General features: G+C 41.2%; 1 protein-coding gene across 2 annotated transcripts; it reads right to left on the bottom strand.

Moving 5' to 3' along the window:
• Window positions 1–519: 519 nt before the first annotated feature.
• mtus1a (microtubule associated tumor suppressor 1a) lies at window positions 520–25,040 on the bottom strand. 2 transcript variants are annotated; one of them, XM_085361492.1, is made up of 15 exons: window positions 24,957–25,040; window positions 19,018–21,012; window positions 18,645–18,867; window positions 17,382–17,615; window positions 16,027–16,119; window positions 15,540–15,659; window positions 10,608–10,825; window positions 6,496–6,559; window positions 4,189–4,403; window positions 3,956–4,061; window positions 3,744–3,817; window positions 3,550–3,645; window positions 2,839–2,955; window positions 2,653–2,750; window positions 520–1,135 (listed from the first exon to the last, which is right to left on the bottom strand). In XM_085361492.1, exons 2-15 carry the CDS (start codon window positions 20,893–20,895, stop codon window positions 907–909), a joined length of 3,765 nt encoding a protein of 1,254 aa, XP_085217618.1. In that variant the 5' UTR covers window positions 20,896–21,012; window positions 24,957–25,040; the 3' UTR covers window positions 520–906. The 2 variants fall into 2 exon arrangements, with proteins under 2 accessions (XP_085217618.1, XP_085217627.1); XM_085361501.1 differs by lacking the exon at window positions 24,957–25,040 and adding an exon at window positions 22,838–22,890.
• Window positions 25,041–25,166: the final 126 nt, after the last annotated feature.

Consider the following 25,166-nt stretch of genomic DNA (forward strand, 5'->3'; position numbering starts at 1 on the left):
ACTTCAATATCTCCTTAGAAAAGCTCACGAGTAGAGCTTCATCATAAAATGTGGGTACCACTTTTACCAGTTTTGACTGACAATCCATTTCACAGCTTCAGTTTAATACAAGACTTTATTAATAGATTATTTCAAACAGGATCAGCACATCTATTATATAAATTCAAAACAAAAATACTCAGACATTTCCAAGATACAGTCTGACACAGATGAGCAAAGCTGCTTCTGGTCAGCTCTTTGCACAGACGCTGACTTTAAAGCTGTGTTAGGAGGCTTCGGTACGGGCTACACATGCAAAGAGACTTTGACTGGTCCCTCGGTCAAATAAACATTGAAACAAAACCGTACAAGGCCACAAATGATCCAGAACCCAACTATTACCAAAAAAAAAACCAAAAAAAAAACAAAAAAAAGCCTTAAAAAAATAACATAACCAAGGAAATTCTGAACATACTTATTAGTTTTATAGAAAGAAAATACTAATTTAAAAAAAAAAAGAAAAAAAAAAAAAATCGGCATAAGAAGTTTAATGTTTTTTTTCCTCTTTTTCCCGCAAATGTACACATGCATGTATTTTACTGCATGTACTGTGTGTGTATGCTGAGCTTCAGCAAAGATAAGCCTCTACAAATAACAAAGTGTTTCATTACATAGAAGTCCTGAGATTTCCTCTTTCCTCCATCCAAAGAATCAAATTCTAAAGGCAAACATCGTGGCCTTCCTTATTAAGTGCTTCTGTGCAGTGTTGTTTTTCCTGTATTTCTGCAGTGTCAGAGTTCGGCTCATTCTGAATGAGCCAAGGTCAGGCTGATGTTTCGCTAAATGCAAAGGAAACAAAGATGGCTCTTAAGTCCAGACGGATAACTCAAATGCAGTGTTCTGCTTCCTGGAAGCAGGAGCCCGTTGTTATCTGGGTGACAGGGGAGGGCTGGAGAAGCAGCCAGAGCTGCGAGGTGATTGGAAGTTGAAGGAGTGGGAGGGAGAGGTGGAGGTGGGAGACACCTTGCGTGGGCTACTCAAGTCTCCATTATGGAGCTTCCACAGCAGCTCCTCGTTCTCCATGGACAGACGCTTGTTCACCTTGGACTCCTTATGAAGAGACTCCTGCAGCATGGCCTGCTCTGTCGACAGCTGCCTGCGGTGCATCAACACAAGACAAGCGGAGGCCTGAACAAAGCTTTTCATCGTATACAGTTTTTTTAAACTGGGGTGTACTGTGACAGTCACTTATGCTGCAAGGCTAACCTGCTCCAGATATGCAGGTACCACGTATGAAAACATCACCTACCGGCCAATCAGTTCTCTGGAAATGGGGTCAGCATTCCGGACAGATTCCCTTGACCTCCGTATGCTGAGAGGAGGAGGATCTAAAATTCTTCAGCAGTGTCTCGTGTCTTTGTGTTTCTCTGACAAGTTTCATTAATATACACATTCTTACACTTGATTCCTTCCAGTTTTACAGTTTTAGGTTAATATATTAATGTTTCTAAGACATCCTCGGACATCTGCGCTGCACTTTATATCACAACTGACTTTATGTCAAATTTGGACACAGACTAAAGGCCTTTACACACCAGAAGCACAAAATCTGTATAAATATTTTATGTTTCAATAATATTATTTTGGACACCTATTATTATTTTTTCCAAACCAAGCTTGAGTTTTCAGATTTTCTGGATCCAAATCAACAGATGTGACCAATCAGATCACTGTACTTGGCAGCAAAGTGCATTCACAACTCAAATATGCAACGATAGGAAAATAGTAGATGCACAGATAGATGCTGTCTGGGTCAGTCGACTCTATAAAATAAAGTCTCTGCTTACTCGGATGTGCCCCCAGCTCTGAAAACAAGAGCTCAAACTGACATCCTGAAATATGTACACGAGCAAGCGTGATGCAGCTTCATCTCCTGGATGAAACCATGAAATTATCACTGCTGCCTTCTTCTGAGAATTACTTTATTAATTTAGCAGGCCTCTTCCAGTGTTAATGACCGAAGTGTGCGCGCACACACACACACACACACACACCTGAAGTGTGTGTGTTTTCTATATTTGGATGAGTTTGAATCTCAGTAACTTCCACCTGAAGGCATAAAGGTCAGTTTTGCAGCCCTATTTGACAAAACGTTGGGATGCTGTGGAGGCCCTGTGAGTTGCGTTCACAGACAGTCATTTCTAGACATGCTTGTGAGCATCACAGAATCAGGCCTGTTTTTAATGCTGTGCTCACCGACGGCCTCAGCCATACAATATTCCTTTTTGGCATTTTCCTTTGTGCGGCAACAAAGATAAGACAAAGCATCCCAAATTTTATTTGGAATTAGGGTCGTAAAAGCAATTCCAAAAAAAACAGTTCTACAACCGCACTGACCTCCTCAGATGGAAAAGGGAATATGAGTCACTTTTCGATACATATTTGGAATCTTTGTGAGTAGCTGCGGCACCAGGATGGTGGCGTGATCGATAGTTTTTGGAATAAAGTGGAGGTGCATTAGAGGTTAGGAATTATATTGGCACACAGAAAAAAGCTTGGTGTTCATTACACTTAATGAATGCAGTAATTTAAAATGAGTCTGAGCTGAGGCAGCTGTTCAGGTGCTTCACTCTGTGGAATTAATCACTATGAACCCATATGGTGGACTCTTACCTTGAAAGAGCAGCGTGTTTTTCCATGCGGGCTTTGAGGTCTTCGTTCTCTTGCTGGACTTTTTTAAGGCTCTCGTCTAACTTTACATTTTTCTCTGTCTGGAAAAAAAAAATGAATGAAAAGAGCGAGTTTAAAAGGGAAAGTCTCAGCAGCAGTGCTGAACTTTAAGTTTCTTTATCGTCTGACCAGTTTGTCTATCTCCATGAGCTTCTTCTCCTGTTGGTGGACCTGTGTGTTTTTGATATCCAGCACCACTTTGAGACTTTGTAGCTCCTGCTCCAGATACAGAGTGTGAGGGTCCTTCTGTGAGTGAAAAAAAGTAGAGGGAAATTGCTTAGGATCCTTTATGAAGATAAATAAATAAATAAATAAATAATAACAGACCATATATGGGTGGGGCGGTGGTTAATGAAGCACTCCATTACTGATCATGTGTCGTTTTATTAAACTGCTGCTTGTGCCATTTTTTTCTGAATAAGTGTATTAATAACAAATATGGAGTGACAGGTAATGTGAGGTAGTTAGCCTAAATAACTATGCTGGGGGACAATACAGAGTACAGTTAGAGCCACTTTACATTAATGAGGAGTGGCGGCCTTACTGTACAACAGCACTGCAGGAAAATTAACTCTGGGCGGGGGAATCTAGTGCATATGTAGCAGAAATTAACTCATTTCAATTCATACCTATTCATACAGTAGAGAAGAGTTAATGAGGGTTAATTACTGAACAAACACAAATCATTGCAGACTTGAGAATGAAATCCTCTAAGAAAATATGAAGACATTTTTGCATCTGTTCCCATTTTATCTTAAATCTTTCATGCTCAGGGGGAAACGACACTAGAGTCACAAGATGCTTCTGTATCAGATCTGAGCTATAATAAGCACAGAGTACCTGACTGTTTTCAGCCAGCTCTTTCCTCTTCCTCTCCTCAGCAGTTAGCCTCTCATTTAGAGCACTATTCTCCAAGGTCAGCTCCTCAATTTGACTCTGTGGATGTACAGCACAACAAAGTCTGAGCAAACCATTACAAAGTAAGCTACAGTCCTGTTGTAAGATGACTTAAAAGAGCAGAAGAGGAAGCTCACAGAGAGAGAGGCTTCAGCATCTTTTAAGGTTTTGTCCAAAGCCTCCAGCTCCTGGTTGTGGACTTTCCTGAGCTCTGAAAGGTTTGCAGATTCCAGTATCACAAAATGAAATGAACACAATGAAAATGCATGGAATAAAAACAAAGACAAATGTTCCAATATTTAATGCCTGCATTATGCAGGTGATGAATATATTTGGATTGTTCTCTCACCTTCCAGTGACATCTCATACTGCTGTTTAACACACTGCAGCTGTTCTTCATGGCTTTTCTCAAGGTCCAACTTCATGGCTTCATGATTTACTTTAAGCTCTTCAATCTTTAAACAGAACATAAAAGTCAGTTAATTTTCCCCACAGGATTAAATAAAATTGACTACTAGACTAGGCTGTAAATCATCTTAAAATTTCCCAAAATAAGAATCAGAAGGTGCTGTAGAGACAAACCTGCTGCTGCATGACAGTTTTGGACTTGTCTGCCTCTTTCTGGTAGGCACAGTGAACTTTGTCCCTCTCAGCCTGGTAGTAGGCCTGCAGCCTCTGCTCCAGCTCAACCAGGTCATTACGGTGCTGTTCCTGCAGTTTGTGCAGTGCATCCTCCAGAGCAACACGCAACTCTTCATTCTCCTTCTCCAGATGCTCAGATGAATGAACAGAGGAAACTGGAAGGATAAAGTTTTATCTTGGTGAAAGCTGACAGCTTGCATTGTATTCAGCTACTCTGTTTATTAAATATCAGTCTGTACAGCTGCAAAGTCAGAGGAAAATTTTCATTAGTAACTGTAAGAAATCTGATGTGCCCTCTAATAAAAGCCTTTTTAGCAAAGTCCTCGTTGATGCGAACATGTGTCACCAAATGCTCTCCAAAAAGGAATGGAAAAACTGACTTTCAAGGGGAGGTGCCTGCACACTTGAGTGCTGATGCCAGCTACACTGCATGTCAATTCCAGACACAAGAAGAAATAGAAATGAGTCCAAATTCTTTCACAACATCTCAAGGCAGATTTCTTAAACCATTTCCAAGATGATCATTGGCCATTTTATCCTTTATTTGCCATTGATGGCTTTTGTTTTCCATCTCCAAATCAGCCTGACAAGTTCCAAACTGTTTCCACTGACAAGTGTTTATATCTGGGCTGAAGTGGGTGAGAGAAGCAAACTCCATAAACTGTCTGCAGCTCAAGTGTCTGTGCACAAACAGTGCAAATATCTGTCAGCTGGCAGGTCAGTCAGTGCACTACAGAGAGACTGCGATAGTGTTAAGACAGTTATGAAGAACAAAAACTTCTTCCATGTCAAACAGGCTGTGCTCCTCTAAAATCAGAATACTTTAATAGTTCCTAAGGAAATTATGTGGGTTACAGTTGATCCAAAACAAGAGTAACAGACTGAACCAAATAATACAATAATGTATTGTTTATTGTACAACTAACACTAATAAGAATGACAAAAAAACCCCTCAAACATTCAGGACTTGCAACTATGTGCACCTGCAGCAGTGGCTGTCAAATGCTGAATCCAGATGTTGCTCTGTAGTGACACATGTGTGGCAGGTACAATTTGATGTTCTCAGGGTGTCACTGCACAGTGGATGTTTGTAGATCATTTCCAAACAAAAGGTAATCTCCCAAACCAAATGAAAAAAATAAATAGAAAAAGGAAAGTCAAGGAATTACATTTCATTGCCTGAGAATGAGGAGCCGCCTTATTCAGAGTGGAATAATGGCAGCAGATCCAGGAACAGATGACAAGCAAACGAAGGGACAATCTATCAGGCTTTGGCACGTATAGTTCAACAAAGAGGAGCAAAGCATTTTGCAGTCATGTGACCTTAATGTCCAAACCCCTCCACATAAAACACCTTGTGGCTCAGAGTCTGGGTGAGATGGGGTTTGGAAGCAATGCAAAAATACCATCAACAAATTGCTCCTTGGATAAGTAGAGAATCTGTAAAGTACACATACAAGGAAATTAACTAAAAGAGAGACAATATCCCTAGAATAATTCCAACGACTTCACACATCCAAACAAGTTTACAAAAAGTCTGCCTGAGGTGAATGTAGCTTCCCAAAGATGAAGAATGTGTTTCAGTGCAAATACAACAGCGCTCAGCATATAAGAGCAGTCATGTGGAAGTCCCGCGGCTGTGAGGGAGGGGCCACAGTACTACTGCTGCCTGAGGTAAAAGAGATAAAGGCTGGTGTGTGAGCCATGTTTGAGTGTGCTCGGGCCTGTTTGACAGCACTTAAGCTGGACATAAAACATGGATCACTCTCGCCAAGAATTCACAAGGCCTCATGTGGTGTGGCATTCCACCAGCCCCTCCTGTGTGGGTTCAGAGGTCAGACTGCCACGCTGTGGGAAATGGAAATCACTAACAAAAAAACTAAACGTAACCAACTACTTGCCTTGGCAACTGATTTTCAGTGGACAAAACAGTTAAGTAAAGAAAGTGCTGAATGGACAGTCTGTGTGGTCAAAGCTTTATCTGCATCTGGAAATGATCATCTTTAGTCATGAAACACATATAAAATTTAACCCGTGACCGCAAATAGGGCATAGCATTAAAGATAAAGTCAAATCACCCTTAAAGATTTCCTTAATTTCTACCAACCTGAACAAAAATCCAAACCTAAGGGATTAAAAATAAAAATCCAGACAAAGTAACTAAATGCAAACCCTGCACCAGCAGAGTTTCTTTACACAGCTAAACACTGCAAACACTTAACATGAAGCCAAGGTGACCCAACTTACCCAGCTCTTCTCTAAGATTGACCAGCTCCTGGGACAGCTCCCTGCACTGTGTGGCTTCATCACGCTGCAAGCAAGAAAAAGGTAAACAGTCACACACACATACTCATGCATTTATTTCTGCAGCTTTATTCCAGCACAGTAACAAGACTAAATTGTGACAGTCAAGATTACAAAAGGGGAAATGCAAGTAATGCAATCATCCAATTACTGCAGTTTTCCTACTAAAATACTGCATTTGAAATACACACAAAAACCACCAAGAGCAGCAGCAGCCACAACAACAACCACCACCACCAGCAAACGCAGCTAACAAGAAAAAGCCAGAACAAGTGATACTGAGAGGAACTGAAAAAAGAAAAGAGAGAAGAAACTCCCTTACTTCTCTCTTTCTGAGTCAGTTTTGCAGTGGAAAGGCTGTGCTGTAGCTGCAGTGCTCCTGCAAGACTTCAAACTGACGCATAGATGATCCAAAAACTATTTATCTCCCGTCTATTACGTTTCACTTACTGTCCCGATTCACATCAACAACCTGACACTGTGCACAACACACCGAATACCTGGCATTATTTAATTATGGATATGAGAAAAATCAGGCAAGTAAGACAAGCCAAACATCACCTCACTGATCAGTTTACATTAGCAAATACGTGTTCACCCTGTCCTGCATCTATTCCTCACTGCAGAGTGGAACAATGTAGAAGCTAGTTACCCTCTCTGCAGCGCAGGGAGCACTAAGGCATGCTTTGCTGCCAGAACAGCCCATTGTCCAGCCTCAGCCAGAGGCTTGGGTGCTGGAGTCCCCCCCCTGCGTACTCCAGGACAGACAGTGGTCCAGGTGGGCGCGCCACCTCCTCCCAGACTGCTCTGACTACATCTGAGGCAGGACTGAAAAAGCCGCTTCCCCTGGCTGTGGTGAGTGACTGCAGAGTGCATTACCGTATTCCATCTAAAATAACAGAAGGGGCAGGCTACAGTGTGCATGAGAACAGCCTCCTCAGTGAGGTGAGGTCACTTTAAGACAGCAGTAAAGGCAGCCGGAGTGGAGCAAACAGATAAATTCTTCAGAGCTGTCTGACATCAGGCTGCTGGAGCAGGACTTGTGCTGTGCAGTGACCTACCCGTGGGATACATGGAGAGGCTTCATTACCACCATCCCCCACTACTCATCCAAACAGATTAAATCACCCCTCTGCACAATTATATTACATCCTGCTGTAGAGCTACAGGCTGCACAGGCACTGTCTTCCTATAAGGTGATGATACAATGCTGTGACAGAGGAAATTTCCAGCTTCTGTGTGAGCAACACGATTTATGTTCACTGACTGTAAATCGTGTTGCTCACCAGCATTCAAATATTATTTGTTCACTAGCTGGCAGTATAGAAAATGTCTACAGTTAAACTTGTTTTCCTCTTTGGTTCACATCAACTACAATGCAGCAGTGCCCTTTTATTCTTCTTTATTTACATGATTTTCACCCAGAAATTGAACAACAACAACAAAACCCCCAACTTGCTACCATGCAGCCCTACAGTGTAAGCAAAAAATCTCCTTCATTATCCAAAATACAGATTGTTTTGTTAGGCAGTGGATGCTTTCGCTAATTTAATTTGATATCATTACTCAGCACAAGCCTCTGCACTGCACAACTCTTATAGCCCAATCCAGAGAGGAGAAATGTCCCTTGTGTATACAACTATGATCCATGTCAGGTGTAGGATGACATGAAGCTCAACTGAGACCATGACTGATGTAGATCACGTTCCCGTCTCCTGGAAATATTGAGACTTAACAAGCAAACATATAAATAGCTAAATAAATAAAGGTCGTATTTTTGATTTTTTGTAATGTGCTTCCATTTCTGTGCTAAGAGGAAACCAGTCTTATAGCATTTCTTTTTCACCCTGTCAAAACAACAGTCTGGTGGGGAAAGTGTTAAGAGAAGGCATGGCAAACACCCCATCCAAACAGATGATAAGAAACAGTCCTTGCTTAGCATTTGGCTGCTGTTCATAACCATATCAAGTCAACAGCTGGGGCATTCTCACAGTGTCAGGGCCAGGGCCAGCTAGCTATTCTTGGTATGATCAGTGACCACCAGATTTCAAAGCGTATCTGAACATTAATACACCCGACATCCAAAAATCACTAGATCTGTATCGCACAACCTCAGTGACTTCAGATTACATATAAAAAGGCAAGTCCCTGCGTCTGATATACAGCAAGCATTAGCATTAAATAGTATCATCCTATAGGGGTAGCAAAAAGAAGCAGGACATGCAATAGTTAAAACTGACTCAGTGGGAGGAGACTTTTGTATTCTAGAGGAACGAGCGTGTTTTTAATATTTGTTGATGCATTCAGTTTCACAACCCAGCCGTCCAAACAGAGGGGAATGAGGCAAAGATCAGTGACACAACATCACACACTGTGCCTCATACCAGCTGTCACATTACATCACATGACACGAGCAGCGACTTAAACGTATTCTGCTCCAAATGTCTTCCTCATGACTGCACCGAGACCACATGGAAAAAAAAATCTGTTATGTTTTCATGTAAACAAAAAAAATAAGTTTTGATTTAAAAATATTCACAAGCTACTAAAATAAATATATATAAATCATTTTGAAGCCAATTTCTAGTGCTCATCACCAGGTGGACCACATCCATTGTCAGGGTTAAAATTCTGGTTAGACTGAGGCTGTCCAATGAATCAGCTTCTCAGATACAAACTAATAATAAATAAATAAATAAATAATGATCACTTAAATTTAATCTTTATAACTTATCTGTGCTACTGGACACTGGCCTTTCAAACTAAGTGAACTGAAAGAGTTTTAGCCATTTTGTGGGAGCATCGGGTAAGTAGGGAGAAAGAAATGGTGAGAGTTGGACACCTGCACCAAACTGACTCCACCCCGAATAAGGAAAGGCATGACTCCATACTTCAGGAACATGCTCCACCTTCTGGCTTTTATTTCTGTGGGGAAGAATTCATACTGCAGATCAGTAAGAACTAGAAGATGTTTCCACAAACTAGCAGATAAACTTCAGACATTATCCAAAGTAATGAAAAATTAATTCAGGGGGAAATAATGTGCAGTAAACCACACAAGCTTTTAAAGAAGTTATTGCTGTTTTTTTGATTGGTTAGAATGATGAATCATGTTAAATGGAGACAAAAATGTTCCCTAGACTCGAGTCCTCTGAGGTTTCTCTTGGCCAAATATGAACTCTGTCGTAACTACAGTAATGATAAATTTGTCTGGTGTCAAAATCTGGAGTAAGGCAGAAGTAAAAGCAGTTGCTGACATTAAGGCCAAAGGAGAAAAAACTTCAAAGGTGACTGCATGCATTACAGCTGAGAAGCAGTGGCTTCGTTTTCTGAAAATACTGTTAGCTGCAGAGCGCCCTAACTACACCACAACAAACTGAGCTTACAGCACCGTGGTGCTAAATGAAGATTTACAGACACGAACATATCAGCGTCTGACCACTGCAAAACACAAAGTGACCAGGAGAGAACAATCCTACCAGACCAGACATTTTGCCACTGATGCATAACATATGATGTAATCAAACAAGGGCATTACTGAATCAACCCAGAGAGCTGAAACACTGTGTCCTGCAGATAGTACTTCTTCTCTTTAAGAACACATGGATTCAAACAAAGAAAAATTTCACTCACATTATCTACATAGTTTTGCTCTGACAACTAAATAAGGCAGTTTGATGGTTGGGTGGAGTACGACTATTAGGATAGATGCGCAAAACAGTAATGCCATTAAGTTTCCCCTCTGTCAGAACGCACGATGTGATGTTACAACACTTGTAGTTATGATTCAAGCACAATGGACTCATGTATGTGTAGAAAAATTATTAGCTTAATATAAAGAGCAATATTTTTTTATGTGTTTTACTGGAACGTCAAACTCACTGCTCAACAACATTAGTTTCTACTCTAAACAGATGATCATAAGAAACTACTGTGAGCTGAACTCACTGAACTTGGTTAATGATTGCCATGTCTCAAAACTAACAAAATGTGTGTCATAAAATATACTTTAAACTACAAATGAAAGTGTTTTTATGAAATAAATCAATTCTTACCCCAGTCAATGTTTGCTGCAAGACTATGGAGAGTGCTTCAAATCTACAGTTACTGGCTCTCAGCAGTCCTTTGAGCTGCTGGACGTTCTGGTTTATTCTGTCAGCTTCTGTAAGACTCGCTGGCACTGCATCCTGAGGCCTGTTGCTCTGCTTCTGTTGTGATGCTTGCTGTTGAGGGAGTTGTTGGTGGGAGCCAGCTTTGGATTTGTTCTTGTCCACTGTGGGAAAAAAAATACAATAAAATAAAATAAGGACTTTAGTGTCGTGACAACCCCGATCATCAACAAACTCCCCTCCATAATCACTGCAGGTGGTCTGACAATACAGTATAAATCACGACACTCATGTCAGGCGCACATTTGCAACAAGGCCCGAGTCAAAGCACTTATGCATGCATCTGTCCAATCAGGCAGTCTGATGAATCCCAGCGCTGCTCCTCTGATGGCCCCGAAGGGAAAAATGGAAAAAAGAAAAAATAGATTCACTGAATACAATTAGATTTTAGTCTAGTGCTCTGCAGGCACTGGTCTCCAAGGACAGCTTATTTTAGCAAGGCCAGCGTTGATTTACATCAGCCTTATACATACATCACTGATATGCAACAGCTACCATCAGTTCACATCGTTTACTCTACTACAACAGAGGAACACCTGACTGAAAATTTCACTACACATGCTGTTTTGGGGGAGGAAAAAAAAGAAAAGAAAGAAAAGTTCCAACATCAATTACAATGATACTAATGGACATGTTTATATATCATGCTAGCTCTTAAGAGACAGTTTCATAACATAGTAGTGAAAATAGCCTGGGACATATCAGGAATCCTAGCTTTAATGACTGGAATATACTGCTACTACATGCAGCTGCCTGTGGGACTCATTACTCTGGGACTAATTATCACCTTTCAGGGGTAAGCCTCCCTCAGGTTGATGTTTAGACATTGAACAATAGTCATGAAAGTCAGTAAAGTTGACCTTTTGGATATACATTTTTGAATTAAGTCACATTGATCTTGAACTTGTATGTAAGTGTCATTGTTGAGTCAAATTAAACATTCTGATAGCAACTCATTCATTAATCAAATTTTGGAGGGATGAAATCGATGCAATCTTGCTTTGAGAAACTAGAGTTATATAAAAACAGATTCATCATTCTGCAGCCATAAAATGTTGGCGTCATAAAGACAGACTTGAGTTTTCAAAGCTCTGTATCCGGATGTGCAGCTTACTTTACGGCTGCCAGAGTAAACTGTTCAGCACGAGCGTTGGGCACAGCCTTTAAGACAAACAAAACGCCTGTCTTGTTCTGCAACAACTACATGTGTTACAACTGTTAAGACATACTGCAGCATGGGCGCTGATTTAGCTCAGTGCGTTGAGCGGGCGACCACATGCCATACGGCTGAGAGCGGTCGGCTCGGGTTTGAGTCCGACCTGCGGCATTTTGCTGCATGTCTTTGCCTCTCTCTCTCTGCCCCCCGCTTTCCTGTCCTTTCTTCACTGAGGCTATCAAATAGCCAAAAAAAGGACATACTGCATCATTCACGGAAAGATTCTAAATATTTAGATGTTTGGTTAGCAATTGTCACCATCGTGTAGCTGGAACCACAAGACTTGTGATCCTGACTAAGTTATGTTTATAAAAGACTGATGTTTGGGACTCAGATGATTCAAGACCATTCAAACATTTTTTCTGAAATAATAGAGATATGTAGTTAAAAAACCCCAACACGTTTTTAAATTTCCAAGCTTTTGTTTTCAGTTTTAACGTCTTACAAACATTCCGTCAGACTTCAGTGTCTACACTCTCTTTTTTGTAAACAAAGCTAAAACATGAAACACTTTTTGGCCAAGTATTTCAATATGGATTTTGTTCATAGTTCTGATATCTTTTTAATGTTGTACTAAATTGAATTGGAACTCTAAAAGTGTGTTGCATGTTTTGAACAAACCTAGCAGAGGTTTGTTTGAATTACAACGCCCTCTGCTGGCTGGAAACTAGAACAAATAGAGAACATCTCAACTTCACCAACATGTTATATAAACGTGCTTGTATAGAAGAGAAAGAAAAAAGATTATCTACTGTATCATATGCTTCATACATTTACACATTTCAGGCTGTAAAACTATGTTTCAGTGAAGCATTCACTTTTCTCCTGTGATGACGACCCAGTGTAACACTAATACAAACTCAAAACATTAATGAAATATTCAAATATTAACAAACGTATTGTCAGGGAGTCACTATTAAACCTTTCTATAATGCTTTAAAAGCATCGTGTCACTTTTGCTTTACATAAACACACAAATCTGCACCCACATGACATTTAATTTCCTTTACATAAGCACATAATCGCCTTCTTTGTCTACTGCTCCATAGCAACACAGGACTTACAGCTATTCTCATCCAAGTGTCTAAATACAAAATAATGACAAGCTTCTCATTTCACTTCAGACTCAAAGAAGGATAACTGTACCACTCTAACTTCTATACTTAAACAGAGAGATTTAATGACTCCACAGCATTGTGCTCTGCTGGTGTGAGGAGATATCACATCATAGCACAAAGCATGATGGATGATGAGACCCCTCACAATCAGGGGCTTGTTACAGTTCTTGGCTGATACAGTAAGGGGCACAACTCTAATAGTATGATAATGAATGAAAATAAGAAAAATGCACGAGTTTTAATACTTGTGAATCAGTGATACAGTAGCAGATTAGAACTTAAAAAAAGAAATGATACTATTTAATTACTAGAAGGATACAAAGTGCTCCCGAAATTGCTTCATAAAACAAATTTACCACATTTGAGAAAAAAACAAACAAAACAAAACAAAAAACGTACAAAAGCTTTAAGCAAACATGCAGTTCTACAATTACAACAAGACTGCCATGGAGTCACTTAGACATAAAGAACCAAAATAACCCCGGCACATTTGACTGAAAGAAGAGTCTCAGAAATCCCAGGAAGCATGAAAGGGAAGTGGGACATTTGGATACATAATCAATGCTTGAAGATAATATAAACAAACACTGAATGTCAAAGACTATTACAGTTTTTGGTTAAATCATTCTTCAATTTTTCCATTCCTAGCATACTTCAGCCCAGGGTCACATGCTTTGGAGCCATCTGTATTGCCAATTAGTATATAGCTAAAAATGGATTTCATAAACTGACACCACAGATCTACTTGAAAGGCAAACTGATTGGCTTAAATACAACAGCACAGAAACTGCTCAAAATGTCATAATAACACTGACAACAATATTTAACACCAAAACAACTGACAGACCTGCTTGGAAAACCACAGTGTTCTTCCTGCATCCTGAGAGCAGCTGAATATTTCGGAGTAAACCTTTGGCTGTCAGACGCACGTGGATGTTGGACAAGGAGAGCTTCGGCGACCATAACATCTCAAAAACAATGCAAAAGAACCAAAGTCTTCAGCTAACAGTTTGATTTAAAAATCAAAAACCAGTTTCACGATTCAGATGGTTGGTGCTAGCTAAGGACCACGAGCTGTGGTGCCTCTCAGTGCATCATGCCTCAGGTAACAGCAGCACTGATGAGGTCTGATGGAAAATTACTAAATAAATCAATAAAAAGCAGTAGTAACAGCTACTCCACTGATATGGCCTTGAAAAAAGTGAGGGCACCCAGTTCGGCATGGCAGAAGTCCCAACTCAAAATTAATTCCCAGCTGTGAACAGTACAGGGTCAAAGCCTGGCCATTGGTCGTGGCACAGTCTGAAAGACGTGATAAAGGCAGAATGGGGGGGGAAGCAAAAATCTCTTAATCCTCTGTAAAGTCAGCCGTCAGCTTTTCACAAAAAAGCACAAATCTCCCAAAGTAAAGCAGCATCTCCAAGCTGGATGATGGCGGTGCTGTAGCACTGCCAGGATGCCAGGGGAGAGAGTAGAGGGGGTGGGGCTAGGGAGCATTAAAACGGGTGGGAGGAGCAAGCATGAGAACATCAGCCAATGGGAATTTGAAGTTGCCAAGGCATTACTCTATTTCCCTGTGTCCCTGGCAGTGGGATAGTAATAGATAACAGGAAGCTCATGGCAAGGTCAGTATGATGACAAATCAGGTTTAATTTAATGTGTGTTCCAGTTTAGCTTCTGCTCAAAGACACAATCCACTGACACCATAAAAGACAGCAAGAGATGAGAAGCCCTGAAATTTCAAGCACTGCGTATGAATCACAGCGAGCAACTCTCAAGTTAAAAGCTGGGTTGACTAATATGCCACACGTTCCTCGCAGCAGTGGAAATATGAAATTGTTAGTCATTAGTAGACAGCACACTAGCTTGTCTGCACAATTCGTTTGCCTGGTCTACGTTGTATTTATACTTACATATAGATTTCTTTAAATAGCAGCTAGATCAGTCGATAAGGCATGAGTGAGGACTGCTGTCCTAGGGGTGAGGAGGTCAATTATTAGAGAGGGGCTCGGAGTGGAGCTGCTACTGTTTCATATTGTAAGGAGCCAGCTGAGGTGGCTCAGCTATCTGACAAGGACGCCTCTGGGGCATCATGTTCGGGGCATATACTACTGGGAAATGGCCCCGGAGTAGAACCAGGGTACCCTGGACAGATTTTTCTCTGCTGCCCTGGGAACACTTTGGTGTTTCTCCAAATAAGCTGGACGAGGTGGCTGGGAGAGAGGGAGGCGTGCTCCCCCTACGACTCAAACAGAAGCAATTGGATGGATTGATAGTTTAATAGGTCTATAAATGTAGAAAAGGAAAACTTCATCTGTTGCTGTTATACTTTAATAGTATATAATGCACTGTGTTAGTTTTGGTCCGCCACACTATCAAATGGAACAAAACCTACACCATGCTGATGTTTAGTTTAGACTTAGAAAATACAAACAAGGACGTTAAAAATTCTGTAAAATACAGAGAGAATAAAACGAGTCTTACCAGATCCAACCAGCGTTGATCGAGCAAGTTTTGCAGAAGCTGTCTTTAACAGAGGACCAATTATAGAATTTGATGCTCCTTTTCCAGTGGAAGCAGCAGGCTTGTTTACCGTAGACAAAGCTGTTACAAGCAAAAGATCCAGGAGAGAAAAGAGGCTGGAGTTAATCTGACCCATAATGAAGGTGACACACTGCCTGCTGAGTGAATGACAACTGTGAAACACAAAACTAGTTTGAGGAGGAGACAGTTTAATTTAATCAAGACTAAACAGTGCTTATCAAGCATCGTTACCATACTATACAAACTTTAACAGATTAGGTCACATTTATGAAGGTCATTGAAAGATAGATTTAAAAAAAAAAAGAAAAAAAAAAAAAGAATGTCCTGTTCAAAAAGTGATCAATTGTTATTCAAAGAAGGCTTAAATATAATCACATGTTACAATGAAAGACTGCGATATGTGTGGCGTGTGGTAGTGTGATCCTACTTGGTCCAGTGTTTTTCCCAGAGGTCGAGATGAGCCTTGCTTTCAGTACCACAGATTTGAATGGGGTTGTTTTGTGTGCAACTCCTCCAGAAACTGTTGGAGGCATTAGAGACATACTGGTTAAATACTGCAATGTATGTCATGATGTTCTGGAAATTCACTGGGAATTAGTATAACAACCTTTGGCATCACTGGTAGTTTGTCAGAAAGTCATTTGAAGCCATTTAGAGACAAAGAATATTTTAGTTCTAGCATGTGCAATGTAGAATGTAACAATGTAAATTAAGTATTGGAAGAGTGTATTATAAGGAATGTTGATGACAAAATGACCAAAACAATAGCAAAAAGAACTGAATCTACAATTTTTAGCACACCAAACAAACGGTTATGTCATCCAAATTGATAAGATCCCAAACAGTAAATAAGTCACCATGGCAACCCCACTAATGAGTCAGCTGCCAGCCCAACTTACTTCTCCACAGATTTCTCTCTTTTCCATTAAATGCAGCTAACAAAGGGATGATGCAAAAGCGATAGGATCCAATGAGCAGGCAGGTCAAGAGAGTGAGGTCACAGCTGGATGCTGCACTGCCTTGTGTAAGTAAAGAAGAACTGTTGAAAACATGAGCTGGAAATTCCGTCCAGGTGCAGCTTCGAAGCCCAGTGTAGCCAGCCATTGGTTTTCAATCAAAAAACAGAAGAAACGCTCCTTTGAATCCACCTCAGACGGCATCAGTTGTAGTGTATGTCTGCTCTTTCTCCTCCAGGCAACACTGCGTGTGAACTAGAGTGGAATAGGAGCCGTTGCCATGACAACCAACAAGGGGGTCCCCGACTTAGACAAATATATTCTCTCAGCCAATCAGAGAGCTCTATGCTGTTGAGGATTTGGGAAGCTCACATCAAAACATTGCTCCATCTATTCATGACACATCAGTACATTCTGATTGGCTGTTCAGAACTCCAAAGCAGATAACCCTTACAATGAAGATCATTTTCCCAGTTTCCTGGGGTTCCGTTCATTCATTCAGCTTTATGTTTAACATGTTTCTACATCCTTTCAGAAGAAATCAGAAAAATCTATGTTTAAGATGTCAAGCACCTATAATCATAGCAGAGGTGGAGGATTGCAATCAGAGAAAGACTGCCCAAGGGGAGATTCCAATCCTAGCCAGGGCAAAGTAGGTCATCATCCTAGCCACATGTGTCCTTAAAAACCCTCCAATAAACATCATGGCTAATCCCAGAAACCAGTTCATAACTGTTTTTATACCTTTATATAACAGCATACTGGCACTATTTCTAGAAAGAATATCCTATTTCTAAAAGCGACAGAAAATTCTTAATAATCTCACCTTGTGTATTCCCAGAGCTTTGGGATAGCGCATGCTGAACACTGGTTTGAGTAAGGCTCCTAAAAGGCCCCAAAGTCCTGTGTGGTAGTTTACTAACATGGGTGGACCGAGGACCTATAACAGAGGGCTGAGTGGGAGTCTGAGGAGGTTGTAGTCCATTGACCTGGGGCTCAATATTGGCTGCTGAGGCAGATCCCAGGGATGGCTCTCCTATTGCCTGTGCTCTCTGACAGCCTGGGGAAGGAAATGAGGTCAGCAGCATGAACCTCTTTATTAAGGATAAGCTCACTAATACATATAAAGAGTCATGTTCTAGGTATTTTTGATGTGTCAGATCCAGATAAAAATAAGGATATTTTTAAAAGTTAAAGCTAAAACCACATTCAATTGCACAAAACTAGAATGCGAAAGTGTGACTACTTTCAGTTTTAACAGTCACTGAAACATAAGTTTGGGAACTTTGCAATCTTACCAACTCTAAATATTTAAAAATCAAACAATCCTAACAACAATCCATAAACAAAAATGCTGTAGCTCAATTTAAATTTAAAGCTGTGTGTACAGCTGAAAAATGACAATGTCATTGGTCATGACATTTTACTGTACTAAAGGTCCAACTGGTTTAAATATTGTCCTCCTTTCAAACCATTGCTAACCTCAAAAACTCCCTTTCCTTCCCCTACTTTCCAGTTTGCAGACCGCTTCCCATCAGATGAACAGTCTCTCTCCTTTCCTCAGGATTCATCTAACAATAGCGCTGAGCAAGCTGTCCATTTTTGACAAACACCTGAATAATTTGTGACAGACTTTGCTCAATGTCACCCTCTAGTGGAAAGGAAATGTCATGACAACCTAATTCTAGTATGAAAGCACATTGAAAAGTAATGAATTTGCAGTCGTTACTTCTTGAAGTATTGGGTGAATATTATAAATATTTATAGTCCTGCTTTATCAGTTGGACTACATGCCCAACTTCCTGGAAAAAAAAAAAAGAAAGAAAAGAAACTGTGGTGCTTTGAGCCAAAAGGTTAAAAAGGCCTGTTACACAATTCTGTTTACATAACATCGAAAAATCCAGTTAAGAAATCCCTAGGTTCTACTTTTACAAGGCATTGACTGTGGCCTCCTGTCTAGTATTTTAATGCATTTATAGGTGAACTTTGGCTTCCTCAAGACAATAAAGAATAACTTTTAACATTTCTGAACTGTTGCCACAGAACAAGTTCAACATAACAGGTTTAATCAAGCAAACATGACCCATACCTGTAATGCTCGTCTGCTTGGATTGAGGTTTCCCTACAGCTTTAGGGGTCCTGATTTCATTCATCCCCAGGGATCCCAGTCTCTGCCTGGCTGACAAAGTGGTTGGTCTGGGACTGGCAGGTGGAGGTTGTGAAAGTGGTGTTCTCCTAGCAAGTCTAGGGGATGGTTGCCAAGGTACACATCTAGTCTTACCATCATCCAAATGAGCTCTTGCTGACTCTGCCTGAAAAGAGAACAATTCTTCACTTAGTCTGCAGGTCTTGTGCATTTGGCCCAGATGGACTACAACACACAAGAAAAAGCCCCCTGTAGCCCCCCCCACCTCTGACACTCATACATATTCACCTTCAAAATCAATGCTCCATCTACTCACCACGAGGCTTATTTTCTTGACCTCTCTGGAGGAGTTTTGAGTAGGGTCCTCGGAGTGTATAGCCTGTTTATTCTGGGAAGAGCAGCTCAGGTTCTTTGCTTTGGTTTGTCTCTGGTGGGTCTTGGCTTTAGTAATGTTAAAACTAGCTGAGAACTTTAGAGTTGTTTGCTTCTCCTGAGGTGTCCTGGACGCTGATGATGAACTCTCAGATGAGCAGCGAGGCCATGTCTTGAAGACAGAAGACTTGTCCTGACCCAAAGATGAGCCTGATCTGGCCACAGCTTTGTTTGACACACCCTTCTTTGGAGTTGGTTTGGGGCCACTTTTACCCGGGGATTTTTCTAGGGATGAGAAGCTGCTCTGGCTGCAAGCGTGCTGTGCTGAGGTTTCGGATACTTGGCTGGAAGAGGGCCCCTCTGTTTGAAAGCTGGGTTTACTGCACTGGCCTGCTGGGGTTTCTCTGCTCTTGCCCTGGCCATCCACAGCAGTATGCTCACATGACTGTGTCACTGTTAATCCCAAATTAGCAGCTCCAGCATCCACTTCTAACTGTCCATCATTAAATATTTTACTGGTGGCAGAATCAGATGTAGTGCTACTTCTTCTCTTGGCAGGAAACATACCATTTGGGGTTCTTCTCAGGGATTCAGTACATTTATTCCCCAAATTAACTTCTGGCACTGAGGTTTGCTGTGGATCTCTTGTTACGACTTTGGATTTTACATGACTGAAGTCAGGTTTGGGAAACCTTTTAATTTCTATTTTCTTAGCTTTTCTTGCTGTAGGTGGCAGTCCTGGGTCTAAACATTGTTTATTAGTGACAGATATTTGCTGCTGTTTAACAGGGTGACATCCTGGGCTGCTCACATTTCTAATGCATGGAGACGAGGGGAGGCCGTTTATCTTGTTCTCAATGTTTTGCACCGGAGTGGAAGTGCAAACACCCTCATCAATTTCCTGCGTATTTGACAGAGTGGACACAAAGGTCTTGCCTTGTTCTGGTGTAAATGCCGCTGAAAATGGGGGCAAAGGTTCTGCTTCAGCACTGGTACAGTTTGCCTCTTTTCCACAGTCTGGAGAGGTTTCACAGATGAACGTTGTGAAAAGCCCCCGTTCATTCTCATTTGGCAAAGCTACAAAACAATTCGATGTTGCCATTTCATTTTCCTCATCGAGGAGCTCCTTGTTGTCTGCCTGAATGAAAGTCACACCAAGACAAGGATGGCCTGTGTTCTCCTCTGAGACTCTCTCTGCGGGTTTATTGCAGACGCCCAGAATAGTGGTCGACAGCAGGTTCGATACAGCAGGTGATTCTGGTCGACGTGCAGCTGGAGAGATGGATGGTTCCTCCAGGGAAGAGACTAATAAGAGTGACTGGTCCTCCAGACAGAAACTATTGCTCCTCATTACCATTTCCCCAGAGCTCAGAGAGCAGCAGTCATTCTCATTGGATCCCCTCCAGGATGCCCCACATGAACTCTGAGACATTACAGTATTGTTACTTTCATCCCCTCTGTGCCTAATAAAATCCTCCACGTCTTCATTGCTCATGAGGCTCAAGTTTTGTTTCCAGAAATTAATGCCATCATTCACAGGTGTGGCAATGAAGGTTTGATTCAAGTTTGAAGTCACACCACAGAAGACATCCCCATGTGTTAAGGTGGTATTGTAAAGGTTATCCACAGGGGAGCACTGACTAAGGCGATGTTCGAGTACATTAATGTCAGCAGAGCTGCTGGCTCCTCTGACATTCATGTACGAAATACTACTGCTGGAGTCAGGTGACACAGGCGTGGATGGGTGAGTCTCAGATGAAAGGATCAGCTTTATGTCACTGTGAGGTGGAGGCACCATGCTTTCAGGTTGGTCACTGGCCATGTTTAAGAATTCTGATGGGATTTTATTTCTTGTGTATCCCAAGTGCTGAACAGCTTCAGTTATGGGTTCAGCTGGCAGCACTTTAGCCCATTAAAATCTGATACCAGGGAAGGATTTCTGTAAAAGAGGAGAAAAAGAAACCATTTTGGTGAAAGCAGCACCATAGCCTGTCAATACATTTGTATGTTCAAAGAACAGCATAAAAGCACCAACATACACTGACCAGCCACTTCATTATGTACACCTGTTTAACTCCTCCATAAAGCAAATATCTAATAAACCAAGAAATTTGACAAATATTCTGAATTTCAACCTCAGCATCAGAGTGGGAATGAAAGGCAATGCAAGTGACTTTTAACGGGACATGATTGTTGATGCCAACTGTGGCAACAGTAACCCAAATAACTCATTACAACCAAGATAAGCAGAAGAGCAACTCTGAATACACAACTTATTGAACCTTGAAATAGAAAACAACACACGATGCCACTAATGTCAGCTAAGAGCAGGAAACTGAATCTACAGCTCAGCAAAACTGGTGAGCCTGTGTGAACAACCAACCCAAACAATTTGTAATCTTTTCAGCATGATGCATTTTATATTTAAACTGAGAACTGCATGAAAATATCACAGTCAGTGCTGATGTCTCTGTAGAATCATGATTTCAAAAATGGCTTCAATGCAAGGATGGACCAACTTTTAGGAGGGATGTTTTTACTCTGCCGTGGCTCGTGTGAGAGTAAAAACATGAATGAACTGTCTCGGCAGCTTTGCTATGCACTGTTGTGTTTATCCAAGCAGGCTGGATTGCAGAGCTCGCCAGCCACGACTACAAAATCCACTGGGGTACAGATGACAGGAAAAGCAGACATTGGGTCACCAACAACTTGAAAATGCACACACAAAGAGCTTTTAGCATTGCTATTGCTTTTAAGAACAATTAACACTTGGATGTACACAAAGATAAAGTCATACAGTCTACTAGCTACTTTTAAAAAACATCCTTACTGACTTTTTTTACATTTTGTTTCCATCATTTTCATCCTTTTAATGGGAAAACATTGTTAACTTAAGTGCTCGCCACCCATTGTTGGGAAACGGCCTATAAGCCTTTGGCCTATTTGCGTATTTTAGTGCCAAGATATTTTGCAGCATTATGAAAACAATCCAGAAAAATGACCCTTTTCTTTCCCTGTGCAAAGACCTGGCTCTTCTTGAAGTATGACACAAGTTGGCAGTTGCACAGACACCTGCAGATTATACAGATTTTTCTTTTTTTAAATAAAAATATCTCAATCACCTTAAAAAAGGTTCAATGAAGTTACATTTATTCAAATAAAGCACTCTTTGAAATGGGAAATCCTATGATGACACATAGGATTGAACCCTCAAGAAGTCAAATCACAGCCTATTTCTTTGAAGAAACATGGCGTTATATCCATATCCTGCCTCGCCTTTAATATCAGAGCTGAAAAAATTCCAACAGTTTCAGTGAATCTTATCAGCACGATCAGTGGTCAAAAACTCGATGAATGTGTTTAACAGGCAGAGAGAACACACCTTACTGTACATTGCAATCTCTACAATGAAGTATAATATATAGCCCTGACAAGCTGACGTGCACATTGAACTGTGGAAGTGCACCTTCAAGGCCAATGACAAAGAGCAGTTGTTTTGGTTGTTACAAATAAGCCTGGGCATGGCGTATTATGTAATGTGCTGACAACCTGACGATGTTTATGGGTAAATAAAACCAAGAGATTCAAGTTACAAGACACTGAGACAGTGAACAGAAATAAGGAACAGTCAAAGAAGGAAGCACAACTGTGTACAAAGATTTAAGGAGAGGTACTCGGCTACAGTATAAACTAACTTTCAATACCTCCATTTGCATCCTCTGCATCCAGAGATTTACAGTAAGAAAGAAAATATCTTTAGTCACCTTTTAAGCTTACTGTATTGCACTTTTTGTAGCTCCATTCGCCTCGTTTTAGCCTTTCACAGACAATCCAATTACTACTTTCCTTGCAAAGTCCAAAATCCAGCCAGCTAAGCAGGCAATTGGCTGAGAGTCTATCGCCATCCCACTGCTCCTCTGTCCTCGTGTTCAGAATCAGCCGTGCATCAGTAACATCACAGTCTGAGTGAGAGTGCCCCCCCCCCCATGCAGTTGTTAGCTTCACTTCTTTCACTCCCTGAGGTAACGTGATTGTCCTGTAGGCCTGCTGCAGAAGTGGATCATCAATCCATCTAACCAGCTCCTGTCTCAGACAAACTCAGTAACTTAGCTTCACACTGCTCCGCCTGTGCAAGCATGCAAAGGTCCAGCTAGAGGCAGTGCTCACTGCAGAGGTTCATTCCCCAAGTTCACAAAAGGATCAAGTGAGGCAGAGAGCAACACGTTACCTTATCCATGCCGAGGGGAGTGGCCATGGGCTGCCAGGCAGACTTGGCATTCACTGTTGCTAAGCAGCCAAAGTCCCTCTTTTATGAGGGAATGGATCAGGCGGCTTTTTTAGCAACGGATAAATGAAAAGTAGAGCAGAATGATGTGAGGCCTAGCAAGAGGAGAAAGTTGCACTATGAACGTTTTTAACCGTACATCAGTATTGGAATTTGCATTCAAACTCACACAATGATGGCAAAACACAGTTTTCAGTCTGACAACATCATTCTTTGATGACACAGCCAACTTGACACCTGATCCTGAAATGACAACAGTGATGTGACACCAGAGACTGAGACCACCAAGACCCAAGCTATTTCTGCTTAATCTATACAAGGCCTGTGACCCGAGACACGGCAGTCCAATCTTGACTTGAGATGTAAATCATGGTATGGAGCACAGTTATTAACCCCGCTCTTGGTTTTAAGAGTCCTACAACTTTTAAATCCTGTTGATCTTGACATAAACATGATTGGAGCTTTTTAAAAACAACGAAAAACACTGGTCTTACACAACAATGCAAAAAGTTTAAAGCAGCTTTAAAACACAAACATCGCAATGTGTTTGATTAAGGGATCCATTTAAGTGTCTCTGTTCTCCTTCAGAGCAATGTAGTGCAAGTTACTGCCTGCAAATTAAATTATACATTTAAAAGTTGGAGTGAGAGCAACAGAACAATGCTTTTCTGTTCACGAAGCCCCTCGGGCACGGCATACAATGCCCCAAATGGCCTTTTCCTGGTTGACTGGATCATATCAGTATCACACAGAGAGTGGTTATGAGTAGCAGGACCAGCCATCAAAAGCCCAGTCACTGGACTGTCCAACACTAAAACAGCAAGCTCTGTTCAGGGAAAAAGGCTGGTCAGACAGCCCAGGGGAACAAAGTTAAACCAATGAGCCTGTGCAGTCTGCTCTCTTCAAAGCAATGAGCAAACACCAACTACACAGAGACATGTCCATACTCACAGAAAGCTACATGTGGCTGAAATTTTAACAACACTAAGTCCTACATTGTGCCAACTGAAAGTTGATCATAAATTAACTTATTCAGGGGTTATCAAAAATAGAATGAATCCTGCTAGGTGGCGTTTAGAGAAGCACTATAATTCCCTGGCCCTTTCACACGGATGGTCATTAGTACAGCAACTTCTGATCAAAACATCTTCGACCCCTGAACCCGACGGATATCCATTCGTGTGTGAGGCCTCCTCCAGCAGTCACTCAGGTCTACAATTTCTTCAGGAGTAAACATAGGATGTTGCTACAAATAGCAAAGAAAAAGCTCATTGAAGTCGCTGTGGGGTCTACGGTCTGTTAGCAGTTCTCCTCTGACTGTAGTTACAAAATGGTTCAGTATATACAAGGATTAACTTCAACGGCTGGCCAAAATGACCAAACAAAGAACGGTTGACAAACAAGCCGAGGCGTTTAGCGTTAACATTATTTTCTATTGAAAACAGGTGTAATTTTCGATACCTTTAATTTTCTAATTACATATTTACAAAGAAGAAAAACAAAAACTTTTTTACATTCTCTCCACCTTTTAAATCATACTGTAGGCAAGTGAGTTCATAAAAAGTACTTTCACAGAAATGTCAAAACTTGCTAGCTACCTGTCACAGGGGCGAGCAGCAGCGACGGGAGCGAGCGCTCGAGGATTCGGTGGGCAGTCGGTTCCACGTGCTCGTTTCTCCCCTTTTCACTGTATTTTCGTCGTGGAAAACTTCACGGTGTCACGTGTTTCACCGTGCCAGAGTTCAACTATCAACAGGGAGGAGTGATTGAAGAAGAGTTGTTTACATGAACTTTGACCTCTGGGAGAC

This window comes from Diplotaxodon limnothrissa, linkage group LG2, assembly GCF_057381915.1.
Source record: "Diplotaxodon limnothrissa isolate DT_005_m linkage group LG2, D_limnothrissa_male_GT1.1, whole genome shotgun sequence".
In the NCBI taxonomy this organism is placed as follows: Eukaryota; Metazoa; Chordata; class Actinopteri; order Cichliformes; family Cichlidae; genus Diplotaxodon; species Diplotaxodon limnothrissa.